General features: G+C 41.0%; 3 protein-coding genes across 3 annotated transcripts; 2 read left to right on the top strand and 1 right to left on the bottom strand.

Annotated features, from left to right (window-relative positions):
- The first annotated feature begins 5172 nt into the window (after positions 1 to 5172).
- Positions 5173 to 5589, top strand: LOC119725050. The gene has a single exon (XM_038196415.1). The coding sequence runs from the start codon at positions 5173 to 5175 to the stop codon at positions 5587 to 5589; it is 417 nt and encodes a 138-aa protein (XP_038052343.1).
- A 1920-nt stretch (positions 5590 to 7509) lies between these two features.
- LOC119725049 (neuromedin-U receptor 2-like) lies at positions 7510 to 8511 on the top strand. The gene has a single exon (XM_038196414.1). The coding sequence runs from the start codon at positions 7510 to 7512 to the stop codon at positions 8509 to 8511; it is 1002 nt and encodes a 333-aa protein (XP_038052342.1).
- A 3753-nt stretch (positions 8512 to 12264) lies between these two features.
- On the bottom strand, positions 12265 to 16857 carry LOC119724443 (neuromedin-U receptor 2-like). Its single transcript, XM_038195504.1, has 2 exons — positions 16370 to 16857; positions 12265 to 13541 (listed from the first exon to the last, which is right to left on the bottom strand). Exons 1-2 carry the CDS (start codon positions 16704 to 16706, stop codon positions 12730 to 12732), a joined length of 1149 nt encoding a protein of 382 aa, XP_038051432.1. The 5' UTR covers positions 16707 to 16857; the 3' UTR covers positions 12265 to 12729.
- Positions 16858 to 22524: the final 5667 nt, after the last annotated feature.

Genomic DNA, 22524 nt, shown 5'->3' with positions numbered 1-22524 from the left:
AATTGCGCATAATTGTACTTTTTGATAAAATTAGCAAAAGTAAGGGGTTAGCCTTGCATTTTTATCAAAATTAGGTATAATTTGACTTTTTTTCTAAAATTAACAAAAGTAGGGGTTAGCCTTGCATGTTCATCAAAATTTGGCAAAATTTGTCCTTTTTTTGAAAAATTAACAAAAGTAAGATGTAAGCCTTGCATTTTTATCAAAATTTGGCATTATTTTACTTTTTAGTGAAATTAGCAAAAGTAAGGGGTTAGCCTTGCATTTTGAAGTTAAGTGTAAGAACACTAGAACACTTCGTATTCAAATCGTCATCGTGTTCTTCAAAAAGAGTGCACGCTATATAAACACTGCTTACCGCGTGCCGAACTTTCCATTCGAGATGTAAACAAAGGTTTTGTGACGACGAAATCACAAGATAACGCTTTGTATTCAACTGAAATCTCGTCCAATATTAGATATTTGACATATCTCTAAGAGAAACTCGAATTTTGACAGGAACCGTGAAAGAATGACAAAAATATAAGGAAATTGCAGTGTAAGGACGCTTCGTATTTACTAAATCGTCATCAATTTCTTCCAAAAGAGGGCGCGCTATATGAACACTGCTCACCGCGTGCCGACTTTTGTGCAAAGGTTTTGTAACGACGGAATCTCAAGATAAACACTTTGCATTCAAATAAAATCTCGCTAAAATTTAACATTACATTTAGCCTTGCATTTTTATCAAAATTTGGCCTAATTTGATCTTTTTTGGAAAATCAACAAAAGTAAGGGGTAAGCCTTGCATTTTTATCAAAATTGAGCAAAATTTGTCTTTTTTCCCAAAATTATCAAAAGTAACAGGTTAGCCTTGCATTTTTTTTTAAATTTGGCATGACTTGACTTTTTTCGAAAATGAGGAAAGGTAAGGGATTATAGCCTTGCATTTTAATCAAAATTTAGCATAATTTGACTTTTTGCCAAAATTATCAAAAGTTAGGGGTTAGCCTTGCATTTTTAACAAAATGGTGCAAAATTTGACTTTCCTTCAAAAATTAACAAAAGTAAGGGGTTAACCTTGCATTTCCATCAAAATTGGGCACAATTTGACTTTTTTGAAAATTAACAAAAGAAAGGGGTTAGCCTTACATTTTCATCAAATTGGGCAAACATTTCCTTTTTCTAAACGAAACGAAAGTAAGGGGTTAGCCTTGCATTTTTATCAAAATTGGGTATAATTAGATTTTTTTCAAAAATTAATTAAAGTAAGGGATTAGCCTTGCATTTCTATCAAAATTGGGCAAAATTTGACTTTTTTCGAAAATTAACAAAAGTAAGGGGTAAGCCTTGCATTTTTATCAAAATTGGGGAAAATTTGACTTTTTTCGAAAATTAACAAAAGTAAGGGGTAAGCCTTGCATTTTTATCAAAATTGGGTATAATTTGATTTTTTTCAAAAATTAACAAAAGTAAGGGGTAAGCCTTGCATTTTTATCAAAATTGGTCAAAATTTTCCTTTTTTCGGAAATTAGCAAAAGTAAGGGGTTAGCCTTACATTTTTGTAAAAATTGGGCATAATTTGACTTTTTTTTGAAAATTAGCGAAAGTAACGGGTTAGCCCTGCACGTTTATCAAAATTGGGCAAAATTTGTCTTTTTTGAAAATTAACAAAAGTATGGGGTTAGCTTTGTATTTCTATCAAAATTGGGCAAAATTTAGCAAAAGTAAGGGGTTAGCCTTGCATTTTGAAGTTAAGTGTAAGAACATATATGCCGCTATACCTTGGAGGAGCGCAAGAAAAGTTCTACAGCGATACTTCTTGAAAGACTGTTGAATCCATTAATAGAGCATCAAAATAACTGTGCGTAAGTAGCATCCACACAAACGTTAACCATGAATGCAACTGACGAACACAATGAGAAACAAATTGGAGAGAAGTGGGTGTGTCAGATCATGGCAGCAGAGGGAGTTATTGATGTGTTATGGAACCTCTTAGTGTGCTATACGTCATCCTACGCGTCAAGTTCTTACACATCATGACGAACTACCTGCTGGTGAATTTGGCTGTTGCTGATATGCTGCTGTGTCTGCAAGTATTCTTGTATTATCTAACATCACACTTTATAAGCTGAATGCCTTTGCTCCAGTATACAGCAACGGCGTGAGAGACTTGTTCGGCAGACTTCTAGCATCCATTTTTTTTAGGATGGGCATTGTCCTTAGGATAGGGGTGTAGAGAGCTTGGATAGAGGTAGTACCTTTGGCGTCTGGTTGCTGCATCCTACTATATAGGATGGAAGGGCGTCACTGGTCCTCATCCAGCTCTTAAATCTCCTACGTGATGGCTCCAAGCGCCACACCCTGGCAAACCGCTTCAGCAGGCGGGCTAAACCACGTGAGGGGGGTGGTTGTTACACTGCACCACTGGGCGGAAGAGCTGCGGAACAGCCAACGGCCAGAACGGAAGGGTCTCTAGATGGACTCAACGGCCAAGTGTACGGACCGAGGGCGATCCACACCGTAATTTGTGGTATCCGGCTGGCGGTCAGGAGCTCGGAGAGGAGATGGGCGCCGCTGAGCTGTCTCAAGCCCACTGAAAGGACATGATGAAGAAGAAGCTAAGAATCACCATGCCGGATCGGTCGAGGCCCGGATCAACAACGACCGCGCGTCCCACTGAATCACTCCAGGATGGGCGTTATAAGTGGGATACTGGAGTGACAAAACCCATTAAGTTGCCAACAAAAGGGACAACTATCGGAACGTGGAACGTTCGCACCCTACATGCCTGTGGGAAATCCATGAGCTGACCCATGAGCTAAACCGCTATCGCTGGGACATCATAGGGCTCTGCGAGGTCAGATGGACTGGCTTTGGTGAAACCGCTACAGAAGAGGGACACAAGATATGGTTCTCGGGAGAGGAAAGGAATTAGCACCAACATGGGGTGGCATTCATCGTAAGGAAGGAAATCTCCGGTAGTGTCATCAGTTGTACTCCCGTTTCCAACAGACTCATCTCCATCCGTATCTCAGCAAGGCCACACAACATGACCATCATCCAAGTGTACGCCCCAACCTCAGACTACGATGACGAGAAAGTTGAGGAGTTCTATGAGCAGCTGGATGCCATCATAGCAAAAGTCCCAAAATAAGACAAACTCATAGTACAAGGAGACTGGAACGCCAAAGTAGGACCACATGCAACGAGAACTGGGCAGGGACAGTTGGGCGATTTGGCATTGGGGAAACTAACGACAGAGGCCTCAGGTTGCTAGAGTTTGCCAACAGTCACCGCCTCACCTTGGCCAACACTCTCCACCCTCACAAGCTGTCTAGAACCGCTACCTGGCACTCACCAAACGGACAAACACACAACCAAATCGACTTCATACTGGTTCAACAACGCTTTAAATCTAGCGTTAACAAGGCGAAAATGAGAACTTTCCACGGCGCTGACATCGGCAGCGACCATGACCTTGTGCTGGCGACCTTCAAGCTGAAGCTAAAAGTCAAGCGCCACCCCAAGAGCCCCCGTATCCGCTTTGACCTGGAGAAGCTCAAGGACCCAGAAATAGCTGAGGTGTTCCAGGCCCAGGTGGGAGGGAAAATTCGCAGCCCTCAACCTGCTAGACACCGAAGTAGACACCCTCGCCAATGACATCAAAGAAGTGCTACTTACAACAGCCGAAAAGGTGCTGGGGAGGAAGCGCCAGAAAATCCAGCCATGGGTCACAAACGAGGTCTTGGACCTATGCGACAAAAGAAGAGCGCTGAAGGGAGAGAAGCATATAAGTGAGGAAGCAAGAGCGCAACATAAGCAAGTACATAGAGAGGTCAGGAAGAAGATGAGAGCAGCCAAAGAGGAATGGATCGAGGAGCAGTGCGACGCCATTGAGAAAGGAATGAAAGCAGGGAACAGTAAACAGGCATACAACACTCTCAAAGCCCTGACCAAGACTAGCCAGCCGAGAGCAGCTGTCATCGATGATAAAGATGGCAATTTACTGACAGATAGCGACGAAGTCTTAAAGAGGTGGAAAGAGTACTGCAGTGGCCTTTACAACTACGAATCCCACCCAGACGCCTCTATACTGCAAGCCAACCAGACTCCCGCAGAAAGCGAAGACAGTCCACCAGTGATGAAGGAGGAGGTAGAAGCAGCAGTACGGGCCCTGAAAGCGGGCAAGTCACCCGGAGTGGACAACGTACCCTCCGAACTGCTGAGAAGCGGAGGTGAAGAAACAGTAAAGGCCCTAACAGCTCTCTACCAGATGATCTGGAATCAGAAGAAATGGCAACAGAGTGGACTCAATCGCTAGCGATACCCCTACCAAAGAAGGGCAACCTCAGGCAGTGCCAAAACTACAGGACCATAATCCTGATCAGCCACCCCAGCAAGGTGATGCTCCGCGTCATCTTTAACCGATTGAAAACGAAGGCTGAGGAAATACTGTCGGAAGAGCAGGCGGGTTTCAGAGCAGGGCGGAGTACAGTGGAACAGATCTTCAACTGCAGAGTAATCACTGAAAAACACCTTCAGCACCAACGCGACCTCTTCCACAACTTTATCGACTTCAAGAAGGCCTTTGACAGAGTTTGGCGTGATGGCCTTTGGAATGTACTCAGAAGCTTCAATGTCGGAGAAGCTCTTGTACAAGTCATCCAGGCCCTCTATAAACACTCCAGCTGTGCAGTCCTTCTGAACAACCAAATAGGAGAATTCTTCCAGACAACCATTGGTGTCAGACAGGGGTGTTTACTCTCCCCCGTTCTCTTCAATGTTTTTCTGGAAAGAATCATGCAGATGACCCTCCATGACCATCACACCTCCATCTCCATCGGTGGCAGGCCCGTCTGCAATCTTCGTTTTGCAGACGACATAGACCTGATGGGGGGCAGCAACAACGAACTGCAAGACCTGACGAACAGACTGGTTACAAGCGCCAACGCGTACGGCATGGAAGTCAGCACAACATCACCATCAACGTTGATCCGTTAAAAGAAGTGTCCAGCTTCAAATACTTGGGAGCGACCCTGTCAAAGGATGGCACCTGCAAAGCAGAAATCCGTACCCGAATTGCAATAGCCACTGCAGCAATGTCCAGACTCGAGAGGGTATGGAAGAGCAACATCAGCTTCCCCACCAAGTACAGGCTCTTCAAATCTCAGGTACTCTCCACCCTACTGTATGGGTGCGAGGCATGGACACTGCTGGCTGAGTCAGAAAGACAAATTCAGACTTAGGAAGTTGCTCCGCATCTCATACTTGGAGCACAAGACCAATGAGTTTGTTAGGAACAAGGCCGAGAGTCTTGTTGGTCCCCAGGAACCTCTTCTTGCCACCATGAAGCGACGGAAGCTTAAGTGGTTCGGCCACGTCACGCGACATAACAGTCTTTGCCAGACTATCATGCAGGGCACTGTCGAGGGAGGACGAAGGCGAGGGCGACAACGGAAGAGCTGGGTAGACAACGTAAAGGAATGGACAAACATGAATATGTCAGAACTCCTAGTGCAGGCCGCTGACAGAACAGCATGGAGGAGGACTTTAGCTTCTTCTGCCCCCGGGTCCCCCCAACGACGGCAACAGTCAAGGGAAACGTAACGTAATTGTCTTATGCTTCTGCCTACAATCTCTGTGTGGTTACATTAGAGAGGTACATTGCGATAGTACACCCTCTACACAACGCGAGGAAACTCACAACAGCACGGATGGTTACTTTAATTGCACTGATGTGGGTGATATCATTTCTGATATCGTTACCTCTTCTTTTCACAATCGCACCAAGCAATGGCCAGAAGAAGATTTGCTCAATCAAATATCCTCACCGGTTATTCCCAATTCTACTCAGCATATTTTTATTTTTAGTTGCATATTTGCTGCCCTAACATTAATGAGTTTGGCCTATTATAGACGCAGGCCACTCTCAAAAGACAAGCCAAAGCCCTGAACCTGCAACATGCAAGGGCAGCAGCCTATGATATTTTGATTGCTAGACAGAATCTTGTCAGCATGCTTAAAACTGTCTTGGGAGCTCTCATTGTCTTATGGACACTGAATTGTTTAGCTCTTCTTCCCTGCTTGCATCAAACAGGCGAGGCTCAGTTCTTCTTCTGTAGATCGAAGGGCTACCACTATACCAGAGTCCTTGGTAGTTTACTGTTCAATTCCAATTCAATCATTAACCCCACCAGCTATGAGTTTAAATACACAGAGACATTCAAGCAAAGTCTTAAGGTAGCTTTCTGCGGCTGCTTCAAATGGCATGGTGGTAACAGAGTTGACTTTGAGATGAAAGCATTATTACTTTTTAGAAATACATTATCTGGCTATATTTCCGAAATGGCAGTAAAGGTAGAAAATTCTACAGTTGCCATGTAATGATATACAGTATCTTGCTAAGGGAACCTCCGTCCATTTCACGCAGAGAGTTCAGCAGTAAACAAAGCAAAAAAAAAAAAGTGTTAACCGTAGCGGAAGAGCACGTACGTACTACAGTTAACTCGCAAAGGTTGTGCCGAGAAACGATCCGCTTTCATTTATTAACAACTGACGTGCTTAAAGGCTGGGGAAAATGTGATTGTTGATAAAAGGGGCACATTTTCTTTACTCCATTTATCAAAGATAAAACTGTAAAGCAAAGTGATAGCCAGTCATACGCATTATTGAATTAAATCCCACACCCATCAACTCATTTTAGTATTGAATCTTTAATCAACCGCCAATCCGTGGCGTATCCGTGCAGGGTACTCCACTGAGCGTCAGTGGCCTACAATGAGCATACAATGATTGCACATGATCAGCTTCATGCTACTGCAAGCATGGAATTCACATCGCTCAAAGGATGTTCTGCTTTCTGTAGAGTAACTATCAACTTTCGTCAATAGCGGCATGGAAACAGCGATGAAAAACTGATGACAAACACTGGCTTCTTAAACTTCTAGACAGCATTTTTTTTCCCAGTCCCTCTGCGGAGGTTTAACACAAGACGTTCCGGCAATGTCTTCAGGCAGCGCTCCTTAGCTGTTGAAAAAAAAATGCAGCAACAGAGTTGACGTTGAAATGGCACCATTGTGACTTTTCCAATAAAGTAGTCTTTGATTATCTGCAGTGGTAGGACGTAGAAGTGCAAGGGGCCACTGTAAGAGTGCTGCGGCGCACACGGATTCCCGCCAACAGAAACTCCGGTGATTTCATTGAGCGTTAAACAGCGAAAACAATGTTTAGTTCAGAGGAAGAATTGAGCAATCTCCACGCGCGCATGCGGGGAGTCAGTAAAGCGTTGTATAAAGAGAAAACTCAAATGTGTTCGTTACATATTACTTTTTCAGTGCACGAACATTGAAATCAACATCAACATAAGATATGTTATAAACGATCAATGTCGGTTTACCTTGGAGGAGCGCCAGAAAAGATCTGCAAAGGAATAGTTCTTGGGAGACTGTTGAATCCATTAACTTAGAGCTTCATAATAACTGTGCGTGCTGAAGTGCTCATAAATGAGCATCAACGAAAATGCTAACCATGAATGCAACTGATGCACACAATGAGGAACCAAATGAAGACAAGTGGACTTGTCGGATCATGGCAGCAGAAGGAGTTATTGGTGTCTTAGGTAACATCTTAGTGTGCTACGTCATCATTCGCGTCAAATTCTTACACAACATGACGAATTACCTGCTGGTGAATTTGGCTGTTGCTGATATGCTGCTGTGTCTGCAAGTATTCTTTTATTATCTAATGTCTGACTGTAAGCTTATTGTTTTTGCTCCAGTAAGCAACAGCGTGAGAGACATGTTCTGTCGACTTCTAGCATCAAAGTATTTAGCATGGGCATTGTCCTATGCTTCTGCCTACCATCTCTGCCTGGCTACTTTGGAGAGGTACATTGCCATAGTACAACCTCTACACTACGCGAGGAAACTTACAACAGCACGGATGGTTACTTTAATTGCCCTGGTGTGGGTGATATCATTTCTGTTATCTTTGCCTCTTCTATTCACAATCGAACCAAGCAATGAGCCTGATAAGATTTGCTCAATCAAATATCCTCACCGGTTATTCCCAGCTCTACTCAGCATATTTACATTTTTCTCTGCATATTTGCTGCCCCTAACATTAATGAGTTTAGCCTATTATAAGATGCAGGTCACTCTCAAAAGACAAGCCAAAGCCCTGAAACTGCAACATGCAAGGGCAGCAGCCTATGATCTTGTGATTGCAAGACAAAACCTGGTCAGCATGCTTAAAACTGTCTTGGGAGCTCTCATTGTCTTATGGACAATGGATCATTTCGCTATTCTTCTCTGCTTCCAAAAAACAGAGAAGGCTCAATTCTTGTTCTGTGGATCAACAGGCTACCACTATACCAGAGCTTTCACGAATTTACTGTTTAATTTTAATTCAGTCATCAATCCCTTCATCTATGAGTTTAAATACAAGAAATTCAGGCAAGGCCTTAAGGTAGCTTTCTGCATCAAAAGGCAGGGTGGTAACAGAGTTGACAATGGGATGGTACCATTATGACTTTTAAGAAGTACATTATCTGGCTGTATCTATTTTACAGAGAGGCTTGGCAGTAAACAAAGCGAAAATGAGTTAACCGTAACTATAGCCAAGGTTGTGCAGAGAAACAATCTGCTTTCAATTAATAAAAAAAACTGACGTGCCTGACGGCGGAAACAGTACTGTGATTGGTGATAAAAGGGACAAATTTGTCAGAAAACAATGTGTGGCAACTCTTTATAACAGCCTGACATTGAATTCAGAGTGCTGCATCAATTCCTGATTTATTAAAACTCTGCCGCGGAGACTATGTTTTCGTCGTGTTGGTTGGTTGGTGGTTTGTCTGTTAACAAGATAACTCAAAAGGTTATTGACGGATTTGCATGAAAATTGTAGGAGTGGTCCTTGGTACAAGTAGAAATCCATTAGATTTTGGATCTGGGTCTGGATCCAGGACCATTGTTAAGGATTCTGCACCGTTTATGCGAGTATTTATTTTGGGTGTACTGACAAGCATGTCAATATATGGCGCCCCGACACTCGCGGTTGTCGCGCCTTAGTTGTTTCCCATCCGGGTATTTCACACGCCCCACCGAAGGGTCCCACATTGGCACAATATGGCGGGGAATCGTTAAAGGGAACATGTAATATGATATTTATGAATTAAATACATTTAAAACAGCTTTCTTGCCATATAACTATGACTTTACACCTCCTTTCTAGCAGTTAAAGTGAGAAATTTCAACATTTTAGTTTTTATGCAATGAGAATTTCCATATTCATGAGCAAAAGCGTGATGTCATTCAAGGCAGAACAGGAGTGTCTCCATAGCTTTGTGTACAAATATATATCAAACTTTTGTTCATTTTCTTGGAGTAATTTCCTCTTTATACTTGTTTACCATGTTAAACAGCTTGTTTGGACAATAGTAGTGGCCAAGATTTCTTCAAAACTTTTTTTTGTGGGTAATTTTGAAGGACTAATTTTGTACTGTTCATATGCACTTTTGACAAGGAGTGCCTTGTGTGACAAAAGCAAAATAGCGCCCTCTTATATGTATTCATGAAAGGATTTGCTAATAATTGAAAAACTACCACTTTCTTGTCACTTCCAATGAAAACAAGTATTAAGATATTGTATATATTGTTGCAACACATAGTAATTTGCATAAAAACAAGATGAGCAGAATTTTCACTGCATGTCTCCTTTAAGCCTTGGCGGAGGTTTGCGCTCTCTGAGTGCTTTCTACTTGAAGCTTGAGATCATCCACCAAGATTTATTTGATCCTCAAAAAAAAAAAAACTGATCTGATCTGTAATTGAGGCGAATATTTGGTAGGTACATGTGATTGCATTGTATAGTTTATGCACCATGAAGTTTGCACCAACTTTATCTTTGCGCTGATTTTCGAAAACTTAAGACAAGAAATGTACATCCTTTTAAAGTGGTATTATCCCCGCTCTTTCAGGTTTCATATCAAAAAATTCATTCATTCAAGTTACTTGAATCATGCATTTTTATGTGCCCAAAATACCCCCCCCCCCTAAAAAACAAACCGGGAATAGATTTGGCGGTTGGAACCAACAATACGATCTGAAAAGTTGGGAAAAGAACATAATTGAAATTCGTGAAGAGCACGGGGAATGCTAGTTTAAATCTGTGACTGTAGTAGGCTCAAAATGAACTTTGTACCTAATTATTTAGATGCAGGTGTATATGTACATGTATTTTTTTTTATTGTATTTACCATATACAGAATGCCCTCTATACTAAATTACTCTTTCAAAATTCTCAAGAGTATTGGAGCATATTGAACATCTAAACACGTCATAATCAACAAATGCGATTGTAATAAAATTCCATAGTAACTTGGAGTACCGACCACCACTGCAATTAACGTCTTGTCTTCTAAAATGTATGGACGACAATAGCTAAAAGATCAGCGGGAATTAGTTTTGTTTGAACACAACCTGTGTTTTCCGTGGTAGGAATTCACATAATTCACTCTATTGTTGATTTATAAATTCAAGCTCGCAGCATAATGTGATAGAAAAGTTTTGTAGTCAAACTAGTGGTGAGCTTGTCGATTTGCTTATACATAAAATGTGTTTCCTTTCCTTTACGATCCATGTAGACTACACCTTAAATAAATTCACAATAATTTCTTCGAATCAGATTCAAAGTGGCTTTAATATAAACCAACTGGTCATTTTTGTTGGTTATTTCAAAAGGTTGTTGACTAGAGTTTGCATCTGATGTTCCGCATCATCGATTCTCCTTGAAATCGGTCGAGTTTGTTTTCGACATGCCTTTATTCGAACCCATAAAATTTTAAAACGCTATTAAATATTGAACCTATACTCTCCAGGGATACATTTCAGATTCAAAGCATTAATATTGTATAAAAAATAATGGCAATACGTGTTTCTGCGCTGACCCTAGAACCTCGACAAAAATTATGCTGGTATTCTGGGACGCGCTGCAACCTCTTCATTAGCCGTTGCATATTGTGCATGCGCACACTCACACTCGTTAGGCATTTTACAAAGAAACGAAACACAGACACCACGACAGGCGGACGGACAGACCTACAGACAGAGAGACAAACGTCAGACAGCGTAGGATCTTTTAATACAAGATGTATTACTTTGACCTCAATTTGCATGTTGACCCCAAGTTGGCGTGGTAAACCTTTGTAAAGCAATTTGGTCGCATTTGCCGGATTTTGCCACGTTTTCATCGTGAACGTTATGTTATGCGTAATAGTGTTACGTTGTGGAGTGTTTTCAAAGGGATAATGTAACATTTAACTATTCAAAGTCTGAAAGAAACACATTTGCCAAAAGAGCAAAACAAAACAAATAAGTAATTTTTTGTACAGTGCCAAATGTGACTTCAGAGGACAGTGAAATCAGGGCATCTATATATACAACAATGGAGCGGTTGCGAAGGCCTTAGCGTTGCTGATGTTAGACAAAGTTATCCGATTACATACTTGGACGCAACAGAGCAGTGAAATTCCTGTTCCTGAAATAAAAAAAGAGCTTCTTGAACGTGTGTTTATCAGAAAATATATGCTTAGTATGATTGACATGTTAAATTATGACGAAGAAGACATTCTTTACTTCATGTCAGTGAAAAAAAATCGCCGTCATTGATTCCATATCGTCAATACTAGTTGCCCACTAATATCATCTAAGTTTAGTCCGAATTTCAGCCTCATCTGTTGTTGCAAACTCTTGTGCTACATCTTTAACTATCTCCAAGGTAAATTTCGACGAGGATTTTTTCCGACCATATTAACTCACGGGCATGGTTTTCAGGTTGGCGTATTATTAGCATATTCATTAGCGTGACTCGGCGTGACTTGTGGGTCTCGGTATTGACCAATGGAAGTCGGCAAAAAGGGTGATATTTATTAAATAATAACTCGGGTTTTGTTTTACTGCTCATCATAATGGATACATTCGTGAGGCTTGACAAAATCGACAGATATTGCAAACACCGGCGTTACAACTTTTAAAAATGCACGTAGACAGGCCTATTTTTCCGATATCAACGAAGAGAACTGAACGCATCAAAACAATTGTTAGCACATGGTTGGATCACAAACCATGAAAGGAAAACAAACCCTGAAAGTTGCATGAAGATAAAGTCCTCCAAACTGGAGAAATTGATTTTCAAAGGTTTCGCCCGCAAACATCAACATGTCTGTGTGCATGTTGTTTCATTCAAAATAAAGTATTACGCAACCACATGGCTGTAAGCCTTTCCATCACGCCTTGCATTTTGTGTTACCGCAAACTCCTTCGGCCTTTTACAAAGAAACGTGACAATTAACAGACAGACAGACGAACATCAGACGAACAGACATCAGACAGACAGCGTAGGATCTTTTAATACAGGATGCACGATCCTATTATTTACAATCAAGGAGCATATTTCGTAGCATTTTGCCTGTTCGATTTCTAAATGTTTGCCCAAAATGGTGTTCATCACGTTTAAAACAAATGATCGTTTGCCGTGCATTTAGTGGAACAAAAAAACCACAAAGCTTCGTAATTAATAATAAAATGAACTGGCTGACCTGTAGTGTTTTACACAATAAGACAACAAACTTCAGTATGATTAATCTTTAAACAAAAAAAGGAAAAACACTTTAGCTTTCTTAGCAATTGTTGAGCTTTGGAAGTTTTTATGGGACTAATCACCGTTTTTTCTTGTATAGTGCAATTACAGTTACGTGTGAACAGCATAAATAACTGATCGCGAACACAGAGCTAAACGAGCTGCATGCCTATAACGACCATTTGAAAATGCGTAGATAATTGGGTTTATCGCGGAATTCACGTACAAAAGAGCGTTGGTTGTTACGAAAACAATAAACTCTGCGTCCGGCGACAAGCCTGGGGCACCTGCGAAAAATGTCACGAAGAAGTATATTGACAAGATGAAACGAGGCGTAATAAGGGTGAAGAACAGGGCACCAGTTATTACAAGCATCTTAGCAACGCGGTCTCGGATGCGTCGAGATTGGGCGAGAGACGACGGCTGTTCGCTGCCAAATTTGTTGATGCGTCTGCTCAGCTTCCGTACGATAAACACATCTAGTGTAAAGGTGACGAGAAAAGCTAGAAAGGTCGGAGCGGTCAAAGCAAACGCAACAAAGACGTACGCCCACAACGCCGAATTATAGCAGCTCGCGATGGTTTGTGGAAAGTTGGAATAACGAATGTCATCAGGCCACATGACGCATTTGACGATATAGTTGCTGCCACCAAAAAACACGAAGACGGCCAGACACGCAGCAACTAGCCACGTGATTGCAAGCAGGCCAATAGTGTGCCCCCTAGAGTTGATATTCCGGTGAAGTATCGGGCGGCAAACTGCCAGGTATCTTTCTACCGTTACCACAGTAACAAGGAAGGTTGAGGCGTGGAAGGGAGTATTATTCAGCAGGGTTGTGAAGAAGCAGCCGGCCGCTCCGCCGCATATGGAGTAATCTGCCGTGACTGGTGTCGACAAGTACTTCCAGAGACCAAAACCAGCACCTGCAAAAAAAGCACACTTTGTTCGATCGGTGATACAAAAATTCATAGTCCATTATTAACCCCATGCGTACGGGAAGCGGTCATGGCCGCGGCCGCTAATCCTCATTGGTATGCAGTTGCCAGCTGTGGTATGCCATGGCACACGGCTAGTGGGTAATTCCACAGCTGCTGCTTTTGTGCAGTCCCGCTACCACACAAAGGCTGTGCAGTCATGCGGGCCACTTGCTCTATGTGTGGAGGAATGTCCCCATTACACCCCGTCCTTAAGGGGTTAAGAAAACGTATAGCGTGTCTGTTTACTGAGTTTTGAATTTACTTCTGTGACATAAGCCTTTTGATATCAAACTAAAACGGCATCCACAAGGGTATTAAAAAATCCCTGGAACTTTCTTCAAAATATACCAAATGTGACAGTTTCTAAGCTACGTTTAAATTCTCCCCTAACTATAACGTCATTTCTCCTTATAAAAATGACATCAGATTCCAAAATTTCCTTATTTAGGCCTACATAGCTTTCCATATTGAGAAAAGATTCTACTTTCACAGCAATGGACGCTACAAGCAGAACTGTACAATTTTCATGCATCACAAAAAGTGGGCACCCATTTTTTTTTTCAAAGGGGGCACTGAAGGGAGGTCTACCCGATGTTCCCCAATACCTACGTTCCCCAACACCGATGTGCACACATTTTTTCAAAGGGGTCACTGCAGGTAAATCATACGCATTTTTGTTGAATTCAAGATTGTAAATGAGGTGTGGGGGGGGGGGGGCACCCGGGGGCACGGCCATCTATTGAGGGCACTTGTCCCCTCCCCCTCGTTCCCAAGTAGTTTCGTCACTAACTACAAAACAAGCAACGAAACAGTTTGGGAATTTCTGTTGCAAAGTATAAGCGCGAAAGTCCTTTAAAGGACAAAGTACTCCACGTGTCCTTCAAATTAAGTTGAAAATAAGATGCCTTTGGCAAAAACAATTAAGTCATCTATCATTCAGTTTCAAAGTTTGGTCAACCTATTTCAGCACTTGGACAAGAATATTCGTCTCTACGGAATGAAATCGTCTCATCTGTTACCGAAAGGCAGCACTCCGAGATTACATCACTTATAGCAATCGCTTTAATACTTCTGTTAAGTATTTTAGTCTGGTGTTGGCTTGTACTGCGCTCAACACAATTCGTTACATTCGTTCTAATGATGTAATCAGACTAAGTATAGTGTACTGAAATAGTAAGCATCAGCGAACAGTTTTCTCAGGAAAAATCAGGCGCGGATCCAGGGGGGGGGGGTTCAAAACCCCCAAGATCTGCGAATTTTTGTTTTCATAGAAATTGATGACAATAGCTGCGATAACTGTAGTAACGCACCTATTGATTTTCGGAGGACAAGTGTCTAGAGAAAAAAATCTGTCTCCATTTCAGATTGTTTGGCCGATGAAAATCCCCCCCCCCGCGAAAGTTCCTGGATCCGCTCCTGAACATAAAACCTAGAGAACGCTAAAAAGAAAAACAAAATATAGTACTCTTATAGGAAATAACAAAAAAGTAAGTGTTAGGCCAAAAAAAAAAGTCTCCGGTTTCTGGTATGGAGCTTGCCCAAAAAGTGGTGCGGCGACGCGGCTTTTTTTTTTTTTACCTGATTTTTTTGCTTCAAATGTCGGCTGATGACTGCAAATGGTGCCCGACTAAACTTAGTGCAAATATATGAGAGTCCAGAGAGGCCACATAAAGCTTTTTCTCGACCATAACCCAATCTAAAAACACGTTAAAATTGTGCAGCAGCAGGATTTCAGTCAAACCAGTGAGTTTGGCGGTTTTGAGACATCATCTTTCATTGAAAAAAAAAACCTTTTCATTTTGCCGACGCGCATGGCTACGGCGACGCGCGCGCATACCAGAAACCTGAGACTTTTTTGGCTTTATATGAAACAAATAAATGTCAAAAACTACGATGAACCTTAAGTCCCCATGTAAAAGTTGTGTCTGCCGAAAATTCCGCCCGACGTATTTTCAAGGGATAAATGAAAGCAACAAACAATAATTTCGTAAACAAGGAAAGAGAGAAAGAAAGTGGACAATTTCTCTATCAGCGGCCTATATGCCTTCTACTGAAGATGTCACAATGACGTTTGATGCGGATGAACAGAGTTATGATTGAATTGTGTGGAGAAAGACGCATTTGTTTTTTGACTAACACAGTTCGCTGTAATAATAATAATAATAATATAATATTGGACATTTATAAAGCGCAAACATATCCACCGTGAGGTGCTCAAGGCGCTATACATAATTGTATACAAGCAAAACAACAGCAAAAATAGGTAAACAAAATCAATATGAATTAATAAACAAACTAAACAAATTAAGGTAAGCAACGGAAGAGCAGACAAAACAAAATACACATAAATGCAAGGGATTAATTGAAAGCTAACGACATGAGGTGAGTTTTGAGAGCTGTTTTGAAGGACTGAATGGTTTCTGAGGTTTTGATATGAATAGGTAGCCGATTCCACAGGCGAGGTGCTGCTACAGAGAATGACCTGTTTCCCCAAATACGGTGTGATTTTGGCTCATGTAGTAGATGCTGTAGGCGAGACGGAACCGGTTACTCCTGTTTGAATATGTGCGTTCATGCTAGGAATGAATTTATTTTATCCAAAGTTGATACTGTATTATAAAGGACCCAAGTCAACACTGGAAGTTTACTTAATCGATTGTGCTGGACGAACTGGATTATTAATACCGGTGTATTCGAATACTAAACGTTTTCAAATAGCCGAGAAAATCAATATCATTTTGGGAAAAAAATTGTGTGTATCGCTTTGGCCTTACCTGTAGACAGGAACATGATATCCGATACTGCTAGATTGCTGAGATATGCGTTTGTGATAGTTCTCATATCCGGCACCCGAAAAACCGTCAGCAGGAATATCGAGTTTGTCAAGATACCGAATAGGCAGATGCATGGGTAGACGATCGTGACCAAGACGGTGTGAACCGAGTTGTACTCGTAGCGAACGGCGATACTGGGGTCCGAGAGATCGATAGTCGTTGTATTCGGTATCGGACAGACAGGCGGCAAATCAATGAAGAAACCACCCCCGTTGAGATCGACAATATCCTCCTGGTTAATTGAAACACTCTCCCGAAAATGCGTCAGAAATGACATGATGGACTGTTTAAACAGAGGAAATACCGCAACCGTGTGTAATTGCGTGTTTCCGAGATGGCCAGTAGAGTAAGACTGAAACGAATGACACCCAGACAGCAATGCTGGTACATTATAAAACTGGAGTAAAATAAATGGCACCAGGCAACAATGAGTGGCATGTACTAGTTGCAAGACGCTTTAGGTACAGTCATAACTATCATTAAAGGGAATATACAACATTTGCAAACATTGGAAAACAAAACTACCATTTTTTTTAACGAAATAGCTTACATAGCTTAGGATGTTGGTAAATGAAAGTCTGAAGCATCCTGTAAAATTATGGCACCTGGTGTGAAGTCATTTCCAAGAAAAGTGGTATTTTGTATAAATTTCCAACAGTGGTCGGCCGACCACCATTGGAAAAACCTAACTATTTTTCAACTACTGCTCCAAATTTACCCTTTTTTTCAGTCCAAATTTGTTTTTCCTGGTTTTTGCCAGCATTTTCGAACGCAAAACTTCAAACTTGTCAGTGTAACAATATTTGATCTATTATACTTACCCCTCAAATAGTTCATTTCTGTAAATTACAGCAAAAGCCAATGATGTACATTCCCTTTAATTAAGTAGTTAGAATTGTAATTTTTGTTTCAATTATATTGAATTTCCAAAAAAAAATGCCTTATGGCAAAAATTCAATAAAAAATGGTGATAATCCGACAGCTTATTAATGAGCAGCGAACTGAAAAATAGTACCCGTACATTTAACTTGGTCGGTGGCTCCCGGGTACGTGTTATAATTACAATCATTTCCAAGGGATTTGTGTCACAGCGTTAAGTGTACCATTTCTTGAATATATCATTTCTTGAAAACAAGAGTAGAAATATTGTTTAGAATGTAATTAGGCATGCATGATGCACATTTTGTGGCCGGCAGCTGGCAGTGGACAGCTCGACTCACATAGCCACATTATACTCGGTGGGCATAAATTATCGCACGCTTCGCGGCGTGTTAAATTAACTCGTCAACGATCAACTCTTACACACACAACATACTGAAATTTGTATTCTTGTGGAGACATTTCTTTGTTCTCATGTAGTAAAGTTTTCGAGTTTGAAAGTGAAGTTTCAAATGCTCTTATTTTAATCAGAATTAATTTCCTTTGCTGAAATTCGGACTTAATATCCCTTTTCTAAAACTCTTCCATTTGCGACAAATCAACCCACCTTGGAAATTCCTAGTTTTTGAGTAAAATCCACTGTTATCTATTTCGTGAAAATCTTGTGGAGTATTCATCTATAGAAATTGTCATGTGGAGACGTATACAATCTTTTATTCCCTATTGTACACAGAGGTTGCATCAGATCATGTAAAATATATACAATTGTGGACCTGCTATTGATCTGCCACACCCGTACCCTCTAAAGACGTGTGTTCAAAAGGAAAAGACAGATTGAATACGTCTCCACAGGGCAATTTCTATAGATGAATACGTCTCCACAAGGTTATCACGAAATAGATAATGGATTTTACTCAAAACCTAGGAATTTCCAAGGTGTGTTGATCCGTCGCAAATGGAAGAGTTTCAGCCAAGGAAATTAATTCTGGCTAAAATAAGAGCATTTTGAAACTACACTTTCAAACTCGAAAACTTTAGTACACGAGAACAAAGGAATGTCTCCACAAGGATACAAATTCCAGTATGTGTGTCCCTCTTTTGTTTATACTGTTTGTGAAGAACACTAATAGGTTTTGTACAAACATAAAAAATGGAACTTCGCCCAATCGTCGACCCTATTGTACAAGCATCACGTTGTCTGTGTGGACTTCGAGGTCCACATAAACCAGGTAGCAGCGACGTTGTGTCACGGTGGACTTGCCCACGTCCACACTGTGTTTCCCCTCATCTGGAAAACAGGTTTAGAGGTATTTTTGTGTATGCAACGTAACGTAATGCATGTCCCCTATTGTTCAAGGTCCACTATTCATACACGTACATTTTTACATACACACCTTTTGCGCTGTACAGTTTATCGGTGATATTGTTAACATTGTAGTCTAGTAGGAAGATAGGGTTCCCATGCACCCCAGGATATATTTTTTAACCTACTTTTTTTTGTAATCCTCAAGGTGTCTAGTGGACGAATTTTGATGTTCCCAAGATCAAATATTGTCCAATGGGGTTCATTTGGCGGCCATCTTGGCGGCCATCTTGGATTTTGACGAAAATCGGTTGTTGACATAAGTTTTGAACCAGGCATCATAGGAAGACAAATTAACATGTTTTACCGGGTAATTTGGTTGTGAGGAATAGATAGGAAGTGTTTTTTTTTTTTAATTTGGCGGCCATCTTGGCGGCCCTCTTGGATTTCGACGAAAATCGGTTCATTGGCGTAACTTTTTAACTAGGCATCATAGTAAGACAAATAAACACGTTTTCCCGGGTAATTTGGGGGAGAGGAATCGACTGAAATTATTATTTGCATGATTTGGCGGCAATCTTGGCGGCCATCTTGGATTTCGAAGAAAATTGGTTATTTGACATAACTTTTGTATTAGGTATCATAGGAAGACAAATTAAGCAGTAGACTTAATCTTGTAGTATTAGCTAGAAATGGTGATAGTGAACCAACAATCACTGGCCAATTTGCCTGGATTTTTGTTATTTATTAACCTCTTTTTTCAGCGATAACTTTTTAAAACCTGCAAACAAACAAACTTTACGACTCCATCCAGCTAGTGGATGCAGTGTAAAGCGCGGCATGCCGAGTATGTTGTCATTTTCGAGAAGATAGGAATTGCCAAATTGACCCAATCTTAGTTTAGTTTGCAATTGGTTACATGCAGGGCTATTAAACAATATTTGATATTCCAGTCCAACTTCCAATTTTAAAGGTTGCATGATGATTTTATTTTCTTGGCAGACTTTATTCCATGACGCATTTTTTTTAGAATTTACGGAAAATCCGTAATTGAATATTACACTCTAGAATACTATAATACATCTACCAGTTCTAAACGTTTATGGAAACTAAATGTTGGATAACATTTATTGCAAATCAAGTTGTCGAATTTTACTAACTAGTAAATTATTGTTCAAAAAATCACAAAACATCTCCAATAACTGGTCGATTGTATTGTAATTAAATTTCGTAATGTTTAATATAGATCTACTGAAGTAATGTGGTAAAAAGTGAACTAAAATACTAACGTGTCAAAATGTTCACACACAAAAATCGAACTGGTTATCGAAAACAGTGTAATATTTAAATGTAAATATGCTTGAGTATTTTTTTACATTTTTGGTAATCCTAACTGATTTTAAAGAGAAAGATTTAAAGGTTTCAAATAACTACGTATGTTCAAAAGTTAATATCACATTAATCTCTATTCATATTCGCTTGGATATTGAATATGACACTTTGTCCAAGTATGAGAATCTTTTGGAAGGGCAGTTATGTACGAACTCTCCGCTTGGTCCGAGTGTAGAATCCGTTTGGTCGAGGCGGAAGCTACAGCTTGGTCCCAAAAAAACAACGAAACCCCATATTCAAAGACCTTGACATGATAGGACATTTTGTTGGAAGGAAAATGATACCAAGAACTCACGATTCTGTCCAGTAGTTTCGATTCCAGCGCCATTTTGTGAACCAAAGTCAAGGGTTCTCATTAGGATTATCACACAGAGTGCACAAAAGGATTATTCATCCAAGACCAAATAACCCCTGACTTTGGTTTTTAGTGGGTGCCAAATTAGAATAAAAAAATGAATAATTTCTGTGGATAACTTTGCCTTCAAGGGAAATAAAATTTGAAATACTGGACTACCTCCGTATATCAGTCACAGAGCCACGTGCGGCCTGTGAGCGGAGCGTCCCGTTGCTAGGGGAGCCGAAAATTAATTAAAGATCGAAATTATTTTGTCAGCAGAAAATCAACCCAGCTATAGTATGACTGCTAAATAGCACAAAATCGTTAAATTCGGTACCTTGAGAAGTCTAGTTATCCAAAAATCATGGAAATTCGTCAAAGAATGCAGACGGTTTTGAGCAAGCATGGCGTCGCTGATATGTTTCCATAATAATAGTCAAGAGACCAAAGGGGTCAGGGAACCAAACAAGAGCTTTATTCATCTACTGAGCGTGCGTCAACTTTGGAAAAGCGCACCGCTCACAGGCCGTACATGGATCTGTGACTGATAATACGGAGGCAGTCCAGTATTTCAGTCACATTTATGGGACTAGGTCAGAAATTGCCTCAGATCGCACCACAGAAATTGCTTTTCTATAACTGCATGTTTTCTCAACTAAATCCCCCATTTACATTTAACTCCCCACATATTTCAACCCCAACACAAACACGCCCTACCCGATCTATGATCGGGTAAATCAGCTTGTTCACTTATAAGTGCTGAAGAATAGATAAAACTTAAGGAACCACCTGGGTTAACAGTGAAGGTAATAACTAAATGCGACGTCACCGTAGCTCACCTATTAGCTGTATGCTACTGCCGAACTGGTTCACTACGGCAACGAAGCAAAAACTCACGGACTAAAATAAATGAACTAAGAAGACTTGAATTGCGGAGCGTGACGATGTAGGCCTGTCTTGCTGCCGGTTGAGTCACGGAACTGGGGGCTCGTGCATGGAACAATGGTGCTTTATAAGAAAAAGGACACGCATGGCTACTCGCGTTGCGTAAGTGCAGCTGCCAACAATAAGAACAGGAATTTAGGCTACTACAGGTTCACAAAAATGGTGCTGCAATCAAAATTACTGGACCGAATCGGAAGTTCTTGATGTCATTTTCCTTCTAACAAAATTCCCTAGCCAAACATATAAATGGTTAAGGTCCCTAGATACAGGAAGTATATGGGGTTGCGGGGTGGTTTGTTTTTTTGGACAACCCTGTATAGGCCCTATACTATGTAAGTGTCTTCCAATTATTTGCAAACGCATATCACACTCTAAATAAAGTCCGGGTCAAATCTGACCAAGAATCCAGGGCCTGTTTGACCTGACACTTTTCAGGGATAAAATGACAGTTTTGGGAGTCAAAAGGGCGCTTGTCTGGATCATGTCCGGGTCAGTTCGAACAGCGAACATTGGCAAATGTGTCATTTTGTCATTTTGACATAGAAAAGGTTAGTTTGGACTCTGAAAAGTATCAGGTCAAATTTGACTCGGATTCTGCTACAATCTGACCCCTGACCTTTCATAGTGCACCAGAACGTAATAAGGGAATAAATGTGTGCTTGGCCGGTTGTTCACACTAGGTTTAAGACCGGTTGGAGTCTGGATGCTGATTTTTACCCGAGTCACCGGGGAATACGAACTACTCACATTTCTATGTTTATATTGTCCCAGCCACATGATAGGCAAAGCCCGATGCCGTATACATGGTATATCACTATATCCTAGTTTGGAACATGGTACATCCACCAGAGGGAGTATCACTTGCCTGGCTCTTGTGGGTTGGGTTAAAATTGGCGGGAAAACATACTGTAGTTATGTACATTCACATAGACTGGTGTCCGATAGCGCTGTTAACAATAATAGTAATAATAACAGGTTCTTATATAGTGCTTTTAACTAAGATCAAAGCGCTTTACATTATTATTACCCCTAATCATTGGGCCAATTAAACATTCCAAATACCATCTCAGCTCCCTGGGGAGTATACAGCTCGATGCAGCCTGTCAGGCGCAAGGAAGCTAATTCAATCACAATAACCATCACTGCCTTCACAGGTACACATTTACTCCCGGGTGGAGAGAAGCAATGAGTGACAAAGTGCCTTGCCCAAGGGCACACGCACCATGACCCCGCCAGGAC

The sequence above is a fragment of the Patiria miniata genome, unplaced genomic scaffold (assembly GCF_015706575.1).
Source record: "Patiria miniata isolate m_02_andy unplaced genomic scaffold, ASM1570657v1 HiC_scaffold_18, whole genome shotgun sequence".
In the NCBI taxonomy this organism is placed as follows: domain Eukaryota; kingdom Metazoa; phylum Echinodermata; class Asteroidea; order Valvatida; family Asterinidae; genus Patiria; species Patiria miniata.
This window is presented reverse-complemented; position numbering and strand designations above follow the sequence as displayed.

Excerpts from the sequence above, each read along its gene's own strand:
- LOC119724443 (XM_038195504.1), bottom strand. The coding sequence starts at position 16,706 with ATGTCATTTCTGACGCATTTTCGGGAGAGTGTTTCAATTAACCAGGAG. Across the intron at positions 13,542-16,369 it reads TATCATGTTCCTGTCTACAG|GTGCTGGTTTTGGTCTCTGG; the intron begins GTAAGGCCAAAG and ends CTTTTTTTGCAG.
- LOC119725050 (XM_038196415.1), top strand. The coding sequence starts at position 5,173 with ATGGGTGCGAGGCATGGACACTGCTGGCTGAGTCAGAAAGACAAATTC.
- LOC119725049 (XM_038196414.1), top strand. The coding sequence starts at position 7,510 with ATGAATGCAACTGATGCACACAATGAGGAACCAAATGAAGACAAGTGG.